Here is a 13,203-nt window from a genome sequence, read left to right on the forward strand (position 1 = left end):
AAAAAAGCTATACATGACCTATAAATTTATAAATATAGCTATAAATACCATACAAATTAATGAAAAAAGCTATACATGACCTATAAATTTATAAATATAGCTATAAATAACATACAAATTAACGAAAAAAGCTATACATGACCTATAAATTTATAAATATAGCTACAAATAACATAGCTATAAATAACATAGAAATTCATGAAAAACGCTATACATGACCTATAAATTTATAAATATAGCTATAAATAACATACAAATTAACGAAAAAAGCTATACATGACATATAAATTTATAAATATAGCTATAAATAACATACAAATTCATAAAAAAGCTATACATGACCTATAAATTTATAAATATAGCTATAAATAACATACAAAGTCATAAAAATCGCTATACATTACCTATAAATTTAAAAATATATCTATAAATACCATACAAATTAATGAAAAAAGCTATACATGACCTATGAATTTATAAATACAGCTATAAATACCATACAAATTAATGAAAAAAGCTATACATGACCTATACATTTATAAATATAGCTATTAATAACATACAAATTCATGAAAAACGCCATACATGACCTAAAAATTTATAAATATAGCTATAAATACCATACAAATTTATGAAGAAAGCTATACATAACCTATACATTTATAAATATAGCTATAAATAACATACAAATTAATGAAAAAAGCTATACATGACCTATAAATTTATAAATATAGCTATAAACAACATACAATTTTATGAAGAAAGGTATACATAACCTATAAATTAAAAAATATATCTATAAATAACACACAAATTAATGAAAAAAGCTATACATGACCTATAAAGTTATAGATACAGCTATAAATACCAAACAAATTAATGACAAAAGCTATACATGACCTATAAATTTATAAATATAGCTATAAATAACATAGCTATAAATAACATAGAAATTAATGAAAAACGCTATACATGACCTATAAATTTATAAATATAGCTAGAAATAACATACAATTTTATGAATAAAGGTATACATGACCTATAAGTTTATAAATAATGCTATAAATAACATACAAATTTATGAAGCTATACATGACATAAATTTATAAATATAGCTATAAATAACATACAAATTTATGAAGAAAGCTATACATAACCTATAAATATATCTGTAAATAACATACAATTTTATGAAGAAAGCTATACATAACCTATAAATTTATAAATATAGCTATAAATAACCTACAAATTAATGAAAAAAGCTATACATGACCTATAAATTTATAAATATAGCTAGAAATAACATACAAATTAATGAAAAAAGCTATACATTACCTATAAATTTATAAATATAGCTATAAATAACATAGCTATAAATAACATGCAAATTCATGAAAAACATTATACATGACCTATAAATTTATAAATATAGCTATAAATAACATACAAATTAACGAAAAAAGCTATACATGACCTATAAATTTATAAATATAGCTATAAATAACATACAAATTCATGAAAAACGCTAAACATGACCTATAAATTTATAAATATAGCTATAAATAACATACAAATTAACGAAAAAAGCTATACATGACCTATAAATTTATAAATATAGCTATAAATAACATACAAATTAACGAAAAAAGCTATACATGACCTATAAATTTATAAATATAGCTATAAATAACATACAAATTAACGAAAAAAGCTATACATGACCTATAAATTTATAAATATAGCTATAAATAACATACAAATTCATAAAAAAGCTATACATGACCTATAAATTTATAAATATAGCTATAAATAACATACAAATTAATGAAAAAAGCTATACATGACCTATAAATTTATAAATATAGCTATAAAGACCATACAAATTAATGAAAAAAGCTATACATGACCTATAAATGTATAAATATAGCTAGAAATAACATACAAATTAATGAAAAAAGCTATACATGACCTATAAGTTTATAAATATAGCTATAAATAACATACAAATTTATGAAGCTATACATGACATAAATTTATAAATATAGCTATAAATAACATACAAATTTATGAAGAAAGCTATACATAACCTATAAATATATCTGTAAATAACATACAATTTTATGAAGAAAGCTATACATAACCTATAAATTTATAAATATAGCTATAAATAACCTACAAATTAATGAAAAAAGCTATACATGACCTATAAATTTATAAATATAGCTAGAAATAACATACAAATTAATGAAAAAAGCTATACATTACCTATAAATTTATAAATATAGCTATAAACAACATACAAATTTATGAAGAAAGGTGTACATGACATAAATTTATAAGTAAGTCTATAAGTAACATACAAATTTATGAAGAAACCTATAAATAACATACACATTTATGAAGAAAGCTATAAGTAACACACAAATTCACAAATAAAGCTCTCTAGAAGTTCAAAGTCAGGAAACGGAACAGAAGAGGTGTGACCCTGAACCCAGGTCCCGGTTGTGTGCGGAGCGCTGCTGCCGGACTCGCAGGACGGAGCCAGCCGGCAGCTGCTCCACGTGTTCACACGCTCCTCACTCTGCTGTCTTCCTCCAGAAGCAGCCCCGCTTACAGGCTCCACCTTCCGGCTCCTGGGGATCTAGGGAGCAAACAACACCGAGGAAGTATCAGGCCTTGGCTCTGGCTCACCTGGCAGCACGCACAGCAACTGTGCTGCCATCAGGGACAGTCAAGTCTGGCCAAAGGCGGCCTGCGACTCGAAAGTCTGAGGGTGTTTTTCTCCTGTGTTTCAGCACACGTTATCAGCAGGCTGGTATGAAATTTATCTAGTCATCTGAGCCAGAAAGGTTGGACTCGTGCACTAACTTTGGCACCGTGGTGGGTTTTTCCCCGCTTACTTCAACAGTCACTTCACTAGTCAGTGTTCCCTTTGTGGCACTGTCACCCTCCAGCAAACATGTCTCCAGCCTGCATCTCAGTGCTGTGTACTGTGACATGCAGGGGTCTGGCACAACTCCCACAACTTCGGCTTTTATTGACTGAGAGAATTTAGTCCCTTGTCCACCTAGGAGTCCTCAGCACCAGCTTAGCTATAGAAGCGTGTCGCGAAGCACGCTAAGAGCTCGGACCAGTGTAATAGTTGAACTGAAGGCCCAGTGAGGTACTTACACTGCAGACAGTAACTCAACTCCTGTGATCTCCCCTTCCTGGAAGAGTTTCAGAGCAGCTGTCTTGGCCACCTCTAAAAAATGCAGGATCTCTTACCAGGGACTTACCCTGCCGTGAGCTCTGTCTCCTCTTCCTGCACCGCGGCTTTACAGACGACCCTGCCTCTTCTGCAGCAGGTTTGTTCACTGCCTCAGGTCCTGAACTCAGCTCTCTCTCCTCCGTCACCGGTTCACATCTCACATTCGCATTCTCCTTTAAATAAACACACCAAAAAATGAAATAAACCCAAAGATCACTCAATAGCTTCTTGTTATCACTGCAGGCACAAAACAAGAACTGCTCTTCTCCACTCCAAAAGGGCACCTGAGAAGTGCTGAGCACACAAGGAATGTTTTGAACCCAGAATTAAGGTTGCCAAACTGAAATTCAGGCTCTGAGAGCTAAACCTAGGTCAAGAGAGGTTCTCCTCCCCCTCTACTCAGCCTTGGTGAGGCCGCATCTGGAATATTGCCTCCAGTTCTGGGCCCCTCTGTTCAAGAAGGACAGGGAATTGCTTGAAGGAGTCCAGCGCAGAGCCACAAAGACGACTAAGGGAGTGGAACATCTCCCTTATGAGGAGAGGCTGAGGGAGCTGGGTCTCTTTAGCTTAGAGAAGAGGAGACTGAGGGGTGACCTCATCAATGTTTACAAATATGTAAAGGGTGGGTGTCAGGATGATGGAGCTAGGCTTTTTTCAGTGATATCCAGTGATAGGACAAGGGGCAATGGGTTTAAACTGGAGCATAGGAAGTTCCACGTTAACATCAGGAAGAACTTCTTTACTGTAAGAGTGACAGAGCACTGGAACAGGTTGCCCAGGGGGGTTGTGGAGTCTCCTACACTGGAGATATTCAAGGCCCGCCTGGACAAGTTCCTGTGTGATGTACTGTAGGTTACCCTGCTCTTGCGGGGGGGTTGGACTAGATGATCTTTTGAGGTCCCTTCCAACCCTTGGGATTCTGTGATTCTGTGATTCCTGGGGAGTTTTACCTCCATTTAGCACTTACTTGAGCAGCACTAAACAGTCCTTCCACACGAAACATTTTGGAGTGTCGAGCTGGGTTGTGATCCAGTTGTTCTCCCTGCTCTTCACGGGCCCCCTGCGTGTTCAAAGCGTCTTGCACGCTTTCAGCAGCAGCAGCGCTTTCTATGGCCACACGGATGTAGCTTTCAAACAGTTCTCCATCCCAGCTTTCTGCAGGTTCCGGTGTCACTACATCAGCGCCTCGTGAATCACGCATCTCCTTGAAAAACTGAAACACATCTTCATAACTCAGTTCTGGCAACTTCTCCACGTCCTCTGATGCATGATGTGCCCCATCAGAGGGCAGGCACTCAGCTGCAGAAGGTGGCTGCACTTCAGGACTCTGCGAGAAACAAAACACAGGGAATGTCTAGGTGAAAAAATCACAACCATTTTCAGTCAGGGCTGACGGATTTTACTGCTTCTGAGGACCGTGCAAGTGCTTACTGATGATCAGTACACAAGCACGGCAGGATGATCAATGCTGTAGCTAGCTGCATCCCTCAGCAGGACCTCAGGGAAGCGTCTGCCCCAGAGCACACACAAGGTAGAGCTGATTATTGGCCAGAGCTCAGTGAGATCCACAGGCAAAAAGCACGGTCTTCTCTACCACCTGCACAGCCCCTGCCACCCTGCTCCAGGAGAAACGATCGAGGCTACACTAAGGCTCGGAAATCTCAAGCCCTTTTGATCCGGGTAAGCTCATATTAAAACAGAAAAACGGGCAAAAAAGGGCAAAAGGTTGGTCTTTGCAAGACAAGGTTTGTTCACTGCCTCGGGTCCTGAAGTCAGCCCTCTCTCTTCCGTCACCGATTCACATCTCACGCTCGCATTCTCCTTTAAATAAACACACCAAAAAATGAAATAAACCCAAAGATCGCTCAATAGCTTCTTCTTTTCACTGCAGGCATAAAACAAGAACTGCCCTTCTCCACTCCAAAAGGGCACCTGAGAAGTGCTGAGCACACGAGGAATGTTTTGAACCCAGAATTAAGGTTGCCAAACTGAAATTCAGGCTCTTACAAAATGTCAGGCTAAGCAAAACAAGGAATCCAAAAATCAGAATCCGCAAACTCAGGGGACATGTCCTCACCGCCTTAACTTTGCCCTCAGTTATCAAACCACCGACAAGAAATAAGCCAAAAGAAATCCAGGAGCACTCCTTCTTCCCAACACGTGTATTAGTAACGGCAGATCCAGCTCAAACAACCTGACAGAGCTGTGCCATGCAAAACTGTGCACGCAGCCACACATTTCTGGGTGGGAATCGCTTGCTAATGAGGTATCAGTGATTCCAAAACTCACAGCCTCCACCTTGAGTCTCGCTGGTACTCGCTGTTATACATATGAAAGGCGAAGCCTGTGCGCATGAAGAGAAGTACAAGCACGTTCTTTGACAAAGTTGTGTCTTAACAGTCCAAAAGGCCTGTTCAAATACAGAAACTGAACACTCCGGGGACAGCAAGTACCGCCCAACACGCCTCCTGCTCTCGCAGGAAACCCACTGCTCTGTGCTATTTGCTCTTGGAAACGTGCTCTCTCTGTGTATGGCATGAGGATTGCTAACAAGGGCTTTTGAAAACCCTTTGGCCAGCAATGCCCTTGTCTAACATCCGAAACACAACTCCTAGGCATAAAAAATAAGAGGAGGAAGGAGGACTCTAGCTCACTACCTTCGCCAGCCAGAGCCCACATTTCACGAGTGAGGAGCTGAACCTGCCCATTCCTGGGGAGTTTTACCTCCATTTAGCACTTACTTGAGCAGCACTAAACAGTCCTTCCACACGAAACATTTTGGAGGGGCGAGCTGGGTTGTGATCCAGTTGTTCTCCCTGCTCTTCACGGGCCCCCTGCGTGGTCACAGCGTCTTGCATGCTTTCAGCAGCAGCAGCGCTTTCTATGGCCGCACGGACGCAGCTTTCAAACAGTTCTCCATCCCAGCTTTCCGCAGGTTCCGGTGTCACTACATCAGCGCCTCGTGAATCACGCATCTCCTTGAAAAACTGAAACACATCTTCATAACTCAGTTCTGGCAACTTCTCCACGTCCTCTGATGCATGATGTGCCTCATCAGAGGGCAGGCACTCAGCTGCAGAAGGTGGCTGCACTTCAGGACTCTGCGAGAAACAAAACACAGGGAATGTCTAGGTGAAAAAATCACAACCATTTTCAGTCAGGGCTGACGGATTTTACTGCTTCTGAGGACCGTGCAAGTGCTTACTGATGATCAGTACACAAGCACGGCAGGATGATCAATGCTGTAGCTAGCTGCATCCCTCAGCAGGACCTCAGGGAAGCGTCTGCCCCAGAGCACACACAAGGTAGAGCTGATTATTGGCCACAGCTCAGTGAGATCCACAGGCAAAAAGCACGGTCTGCTCTACCACCTGCACAGCCCCTGCCACCCTGCTCCAGGAGAAACGATCGAGGCTACACTAAGGCTCAGAAATCTCAAGCCCTTTTGATCCGGGTAAGCTCATATTAAAACAGAAAAACGGGCAAAAAGGGCAAAAGGTTGGTTTTTGCAAGACAAGAAACTGGACGATCAGGCTTGCACAGGTCAACCCTTTTTCAGCACACACCAGCAGAGCTTGCTTTGCTTACCCCCTCTGAGGAAAAAAAGCATCTCCATGCTGCTGGAATGCGAAAGGAAGCCCTGGCATTTTTACTGAGGTTCTTTTGCTATTCGATAAGCCAGGCCACCCAATAAGATCCCGTCCCAGACTTCTCTCCTTCCTGCCGCAAGCCCAGAAGCCTGCGGTCCGTGCATGGGGTCTCCTCCCTTCCCCCTGCTCTCTGTGCGCTGCACTCACCTGCACAAAGGCGCAGTCGGTGGACGCCGCAGCACTGGTGCTGACAGTCAGAGGACCTCCCTGGCCAGGGGGTGAACACTGCGGGATGCCTGCAAAATTCAGACACGGGGATCAGACTGCCAGAACTGGGGCCCAATGTGCACAGTTCTATTGCTTACTTGCATTAAACACTGCAGTAACCACTCAGTAAGCTAACTCCCCGGAATGTATTATGACCTCCCCACTGACTGTAAGACTCAGTTCTCCACCTTAAAACATATTTCGTCTAAGGTATGTAGACACAGATCAAACACACACACACACACACACACACTGGAATGAAAATGTCATCTTATTCCAAAAAGCAGCTCTGTAGATGAAGCACTTTCTGCAGGCCTCAGCTTCTGGGGACAGGCAGACCAATTCTGAATGGGCGCAAAGTGCAGAATGGTGCACAAAAAGAATGGTTTGCACTCACAACACCTTTTCTTGGGGTTTTTTGCCAGCTGCAGCAGTTCCTGATGGAACAGCAAGAAAAACTGCACCTGTGGAAATCCCACTGATGGGCTCGGCCGGCAGGAGCAAAGGGGCCAATTCATTTGTAATACTTCAGGTCTTCCAGCTGAATCAAGATTCCACACACACCCGCTTCACCCACACACTTTGTCCTCCCCTGCTCGTTGCAGAGAAGGCACTTCTGAGCTCCTCTGTCTCTCATACAGTTCATCTCATCAGAGCCAGAAGAAATGAGCAGCTAAAGCCCATTCTGTCACCGGCTGTTAGCAAGTAACGGACCCGGCACACACATCTCACTGGAAGCACACACGTCAGACACACACACAGTGACGGAGCACCGGGGAAAAACATTTCATGCATCACTTTGCAGTAAGTTCTCGAGCAGCAAGTGAAGAACTTTTGCCATACGTGTTGGATCCGGGGCTTGCAAGCACTGCCCTGGAGACGCGCAGCTGGCGGGGTCTGGAACGGAAGCACCGGCTGGAGCCCCTCGCTGAAGCGGCAGAAGCGAGCACACGGTCCGGAGAGTGTACGTGACCGCCGTGGAACACTTGTGGAGGACGGGAAAAGGACCCCCCTGGCCTGGGAGAGCTGGGGAAGCCCCGTGCCCTGGCAGCGACCCAACGGAACCCTGCCATGGTCTGGAAGGGACCGGCGGCTGCTGGGATGTCGTCGCCTGGAAGGCAGGGGGGTCCTGGCATGAGGCCGCTCTGTCGGAGGAAGGAAAGAAGCTGCCTGGATGACAAGGTTGGGGAGCCTGTCCTACAGTCACCAGTCCTGCAAAACAACGGCAAACAAGGATTAAGGGATTTGCTCCAATGCTCTTCATCCAGAAACAGCCTCTGTTCTTACACCTAAACACACGCTAGCTGCTGCAGCACTAACACCTGAACACACAGGAACATCAGTGCTGTGCCAACGCACAGTCACCTCTGGAGCATTCAGTCTCCTGAAACCCTCAGGAGCAAGTGGCCGCTACTTAGAAATGTGCTACTATAAATCCAAATGGGCAGGAGCTGACTAAACCGGCACAAGCCATTGAGGGAGTGCTGCGCGTTACATCAGGCAGCAAGGTAAAATAAAGGGGGAATCGTGAAGCACGGCTCTACCGAACTCCAGCGCTGACAGCACACGGGCAGCCAAGGCAAGGGCAACGTCCAAATCCTAAACGTGACTCTGAGAGCACTCCATCACAAGCCATTCGGTTTGTCAAGGAAAACAAAACCAAAGCCAGCTTTTTTCCAGGCAGCTCAGCCGGTTCGGTTGAGTCTAAAAAAGCTCAGGCTTTGCCGTTTTGTTACTTCCAAGATACTCCCTTTAACCTTCTGTGGTTTCCTCTCAGTCAGTTACGGTTTCATGAAATGGTACTTGCCCTCATACGGTTACCCATCGCTTCACACGGATTTAACGACAGCTTATGGAGCAACCCCTCAAGGAGAAGTAGCGTTCACCTATCTGGTAGGGCTGTGCCCGCTCCACAGAGGCAGGGTGAGGGCGCTCTTACTGACTGATGAGGCAGGGGGGACACAAAATCACAAATGGAATACACGAACCTTTAGAATCAGTTTTAAGTAATGTTAAGTTTGATGGCTTTGTAACAGTAGCAATGGAAAATTACTAAAGTGCATGATACATAGAAAAAAAAAGAGTGCTGCTAGAGAACACATTGAGCCTTCTTGTACAGGGGAAATTGTTATAGTTGACACGGTTTTAAGAGAACCAGTCTAGAAGAACAGGGCACAGGGGCAAGGAGTATCTGGGAAGGGCAGGTGTCCAGGATGGGCTACAGCTAACCTAACTGATAAGCAGGAGGACAGGAGGATTCTTATGTCTCTGGCGCTAACGAACCAATTAAACTGGTCTGAGCATCTACTGCGCGTGCTCCAAAGGCTGCCAGAAGCGATGAAGACTGTTGGAAGAAGTGAACGACCCTCAGAGACCACCACCACAACTCTGTACGCACGCGGGGAACTTTCTGGAAAATGACGTCATGTACGTATGCCCAGGGACTATGTAAGGCCGGCCTGGGGAGCAACGGGGAGACACGCGTTAGGGGGAGCTATCCCCCGCGTCTCCCGGCGCCGCAATAAAGGATACCTGCTTGTCAGCTTGAAAACTCTGTGGGCAAGTTTGTCCTGGGGTTTTCTCCCAGTCACTGAGCCACGCGCGAACCTCGCTCCCCCTGCCTGCTGGCAGCGCATCTCCCCGCACGAACAACAGCGGCTTTCCCGCACCGGCGGAGCTGAGCGGCCGCCAGCAAGCTCGGGCAACCCTGCTCCCTGCGGGGGGGCCGATCTCCAACCCCCACAGCCCCCAGTGCTTCTCGGCCCGCAGCCCGGGCCACCCCAGCTCACCGGGCCTGGCAGCCTCGCCGAGCGTCGAGGGCGGGCGCTGGGGGCGCTGGGGCGGGCGGCTGGGCAGCTCCGGGCCGGCCGCCAGCTTCGCCTTCTTGGCGCTCGTCAGGCGCTTGAGGCGCACGAGGAGCTCGGGGCGGCCGCGGCGGAAATGGGGGCTCTGGAAGTGGAGCAGGGGCCCGGCGGAGCTGCCGCCAATGTCCCCCGCCGGGTCCTGCAGGGGCCCGGGCCCCGGCCCCGGCCCCGGCCCCGGCCCCAGCCTGCGGAACCCGTACAGGTTCAGCTGCCGGAGGAAGTTGGCGAAGCTCCTGCTCTTGAAGAGCTCCGGGCCCAGCGCCGCCCCCTCGCCGGCCGGCTCCGCGCCCAGCAGCTCCCGCTCGAAGAGCCGCCGGTCCACGACCAGCCCCTCGCCACGGGCATCCCAGCGCACGGAGCCGCAGCGCGGGCTGTTCACCAGCTGCCAGAGCTTGGCCGGGAAGTGCCTGGGGTTGACAGCGCCGGGCAGCCGCAGGCCCTCCATGGCGCTCCCCGCCAACGGACGCACCGGCCGCTCGCGCTCCACCGGCCGCCGGGCAAGGCCCGGCCCCATCGGCCCGCGCCGGGGGAGCGACACCGGCCCGTGCGCCGCCCGGCACGGGCCCGGCTTCAGCCCGCGCTGCCCGCCGGGGCCGGCCCCGCCACCCCCTCGCCTCGGCACGGCCGGGCCCGCAGCGGCTCCCCGCGCCCCCAGCCCCGCCGGGCCCCTCGGCCGCTCCCCGGTCCCAGCCCCGAGAGGGAAATCGTGACCAGAAGTTCAACCCCGAACCTGCAGCCCCTCCAACATGGATATTCTCACTTCCTTACACGTGTAAGACTCCGCCTCTCTAAAGCCTCACTGGCCACCACTCTTCTCTGACGGAGACATCAGCTCCCCTAAGGGCAGATGTCCAGGGCCTGCTTCTGAGCCTAATGTCTTAGGACAGAAACCAGGAGCTGCACATGGCCTTCACAGGGAGCCCTCTGGCACAGTGCCACCAACACGGATATCCTCTGCTGCTTACCCACCTCACTCTCCATCTCTGTAAAGCCTGAGTAGGCACCACACTCCGGTGACCGAGACACCAGCTCCCTAAGTGCAAGTGTCCACACCCTGCTCCTAAGCCTGTTGTGTTGTTCAGACAGAAGAGCAGGCTGCGTGGAGACCTTGTAGCAGCCTTCTGGTATCTACAGGGGGCCTATAAGGACACTGGAGAGCAACTCTTCATTAGGGACTGTAGTGACAGGAGAAGGGGTAACAGCTTAAAACTTAAACAGGGGAAGTTTAGATTGGCTATAAGGAGGAAGTTCTGTACTGTGAGGGTGGTGAGGCGCTGGAACGGGTTGCCCAAGAAAGTTGTGAATGCTCCATCTCTGGCGGTGTTCAAGGCCAGGTTGAAGAGAGCCTTGTGTGACATGGTCTGTTGTGAGGCATCCCTGCCCGTGGAAGGGGGGTTGGAACTGGTTGATCTTAAGGTCCTTTTCAAGCCTAACTATTCTATGCTTCCATGATTATACGTGTCTGCAGATTAAGACTAAACAACCAGTATGGGTGAAAGTCTCATAAAAATTCCGTCTTGGCCATGGTCTGATTATTTTATTACAGTTGATTAATATGAAGAGGCAATAAGCAAGCAACGCTGGGTTCCCTTCTGTATCAAATCCTCTACGATTGGTTTCAGCCCTTGTCTTCCTGCCAAAGAAATCGGGTAACCCTGATAGGTTCTTTTGTATTCGTTATTTTATTTTCCGTGCCATTTACATATAAATTTAAAGCCGGAATCATCAAAAGACCCAAATATCGGCCAGTATAAATGGTCAGGCCGAATTTCCTCTTCAGTCCACACTTCCATACAGTAATGGACCATTTTTATTCTTTCCTTTCTGGGACGGCCAAGAACCCCAGTGGTTAAACATTAACCCCAGGGGACTGTCTGGGGTTATTTCCAGTAACTTGCTCCCTGCCTTATTTCTGGGACCTCTCCGTGGGCCCCTTCCTGGGTTAGAGTTACAACTCCTACTCTGTCCCATTTCCCACCATGTGTGCTTCCTTTCAATCAACCACTATCGCTTCCCTCCTTCAGCAGCCAAGTCCCTCGCGGGAGATTGGAAACGCGCTTAGAAGAGGCCCACACTCGCTTCACGGACCCTGACCCGTGCTTTCACAGATTCAGAATACCCGGTCCGTGTCTCACCGTACACTCCGTCTCTTCACCGACCGGGTTCTTCACTGAAACCACGGTTAGAGGAAAAGCACACAACTTTGTTGCGTCTCATAGACACACACAGCGGCCTTCCCACCCAGCCGAACGGTACTTACAGTCCGCTGTTCCCGTCCGGATCTTCGTGCACAAGAATTACGGGTAATTGATACTGCAGTGTTCAGGGAGCTCGAATTCCTTGGTTATTGCCTCTCTGTTCGTTGATCTCGTGAGACTGCCCGGGACTAGAAGTCCCGAGCCACAAATTGTGGGGCGCCTCCTCGTAAGAGCTACAGTCCCAGGCAGCCTCCACAGAGATCACGTCGGGGTCACCAGTTTTGTTATAAAAATTCCGTCTTGGCCATGGTCTGATTTAATTCTTTTATTACAATTGATTAGTACAGAGGGGCAATAAGCAAGCAGCGCTGGGTGCGTAGGGGAGTCTCTGCTCCACCAAGACGCACGCCGGGTTCTTTGGGGTCCAGTCTCTTACACTTCTCGGTCTTGGGTCTCAGCCAGTCCCTTCTTCGTCTGTACCCGGATGCCAACGCGGCCCCCTTTTCATTGGTCTTTTCTTGTTGCCGAGGTCTGCTTTTGGGTGAAGAAACTTCTTGGAAGAGGTACTGAACCCCTTGGTAATTGATTAATAAAGAATCGTTTATCACAAGCCTAATCACAGCCCTAGTTCTATCCTTCTATGGTTATTTAGTCAAAGCACAGGTTTCACAAACCCCTTCCTTAGAGCACTCAAGCAGTAAAACAAAACCTGATGATTTTAACAGTCAAAAATGATTAAAGACTCTTCTATTCCTTTGTTTCTTCTTCTCTCCCTTCATTATATAGACAGCAACATTTATTATAGTCAAAGTCGTTTTTATACATCCCATACATGGTACACTGGTCACAGGCGCATTGGTAACAACGATTCCCAAGTTCCTCACACGAATCATTCTCGTATTCTTTACAATTCCCCCATTTGTTTTTATGTAACCTAGTGATTCGTGTTTTGGCTTCTAATCTAATGACTGCTTTCCGAGCCGCAGATAATACTGGAGTCGCCCTTGGTTTTGGTATCATCAATGGTTGAGCTT

The 13,203-nt window shown here is 46.8% G+C and overlaps 1 protein-coding gene across 1 annotated transcript; it reads right to left on the reverse strand.

Moving 5' to 3' along the window:
- Window positions 1-2,576: 2,576 nt before the first annotated feature.
- On the reverse strand, window positions 2,577-10,485 carry LOC136005953 (heat shock factor protein 5-like). Its single transcript, XM_065663850.1, has 8 exons — window positions 9,897-10,485; window positions 7,940-8,319; window positions 7,685-7,687; window positions 7,048-7,125; window positions 5,992-6,351; window positions 4,218-4,577; window positions 3,279-3,423; window positions 2,577-2,641 (listed from the first exon to the last, which is right to left on the reverse strand). Exons 1-8 carry the CDS (start codon window positions 10,483-10,485, stop codon window positions 2,577-2,579), a joined length of 1,980 nt encoding a protein of 659 aa, XP_065519922.1.
- Between the last annotated feature and the right edge of the window lie 2,718 nt (window positions 10,486-13,203).

The sequence above is a fragment of the Lathamus discolor genome, chromosome Z, assembly GCF_037157495.1.
Source record: "Lathamus discolor isolate bLatDis1 chromosome Z, bLatDis1.hap1, whole genome shotgun sequence".
Classification (NCBI taxonomy): Eukaryota; Metazoa; Chordata; class Aves; order Psittaciformes; family Psittacidae; genus Lathamus; species Lathamus discolor.

Excerpts from the sequence above, each read along its gene's own strand:
- LOC136005953 (XM_065663850.1), bottom strand. The coding sequence starts at position 10,485 with ATGGGGCCGGGCCTTGCCCGGCGGCCGGTGGAGCGCGAGCGGCCGGTG. Across the intron at positions 6,352-7,047 it reads CCGACTGCGCCTTTGTGCAG|AGTCCTGAAGTGCAGCCACC; the intron begins GTGAGTGCAGCG and ends TGTTTCTCGCAG. Across the intron at positions 3,424-4,217 it reads GACTGTTTAGTGCTGCTCAA|GAGAATGCGAATGTGAGATG; the intron begins GTAAGTGCTAAA and ends GTTTATTTAAAG.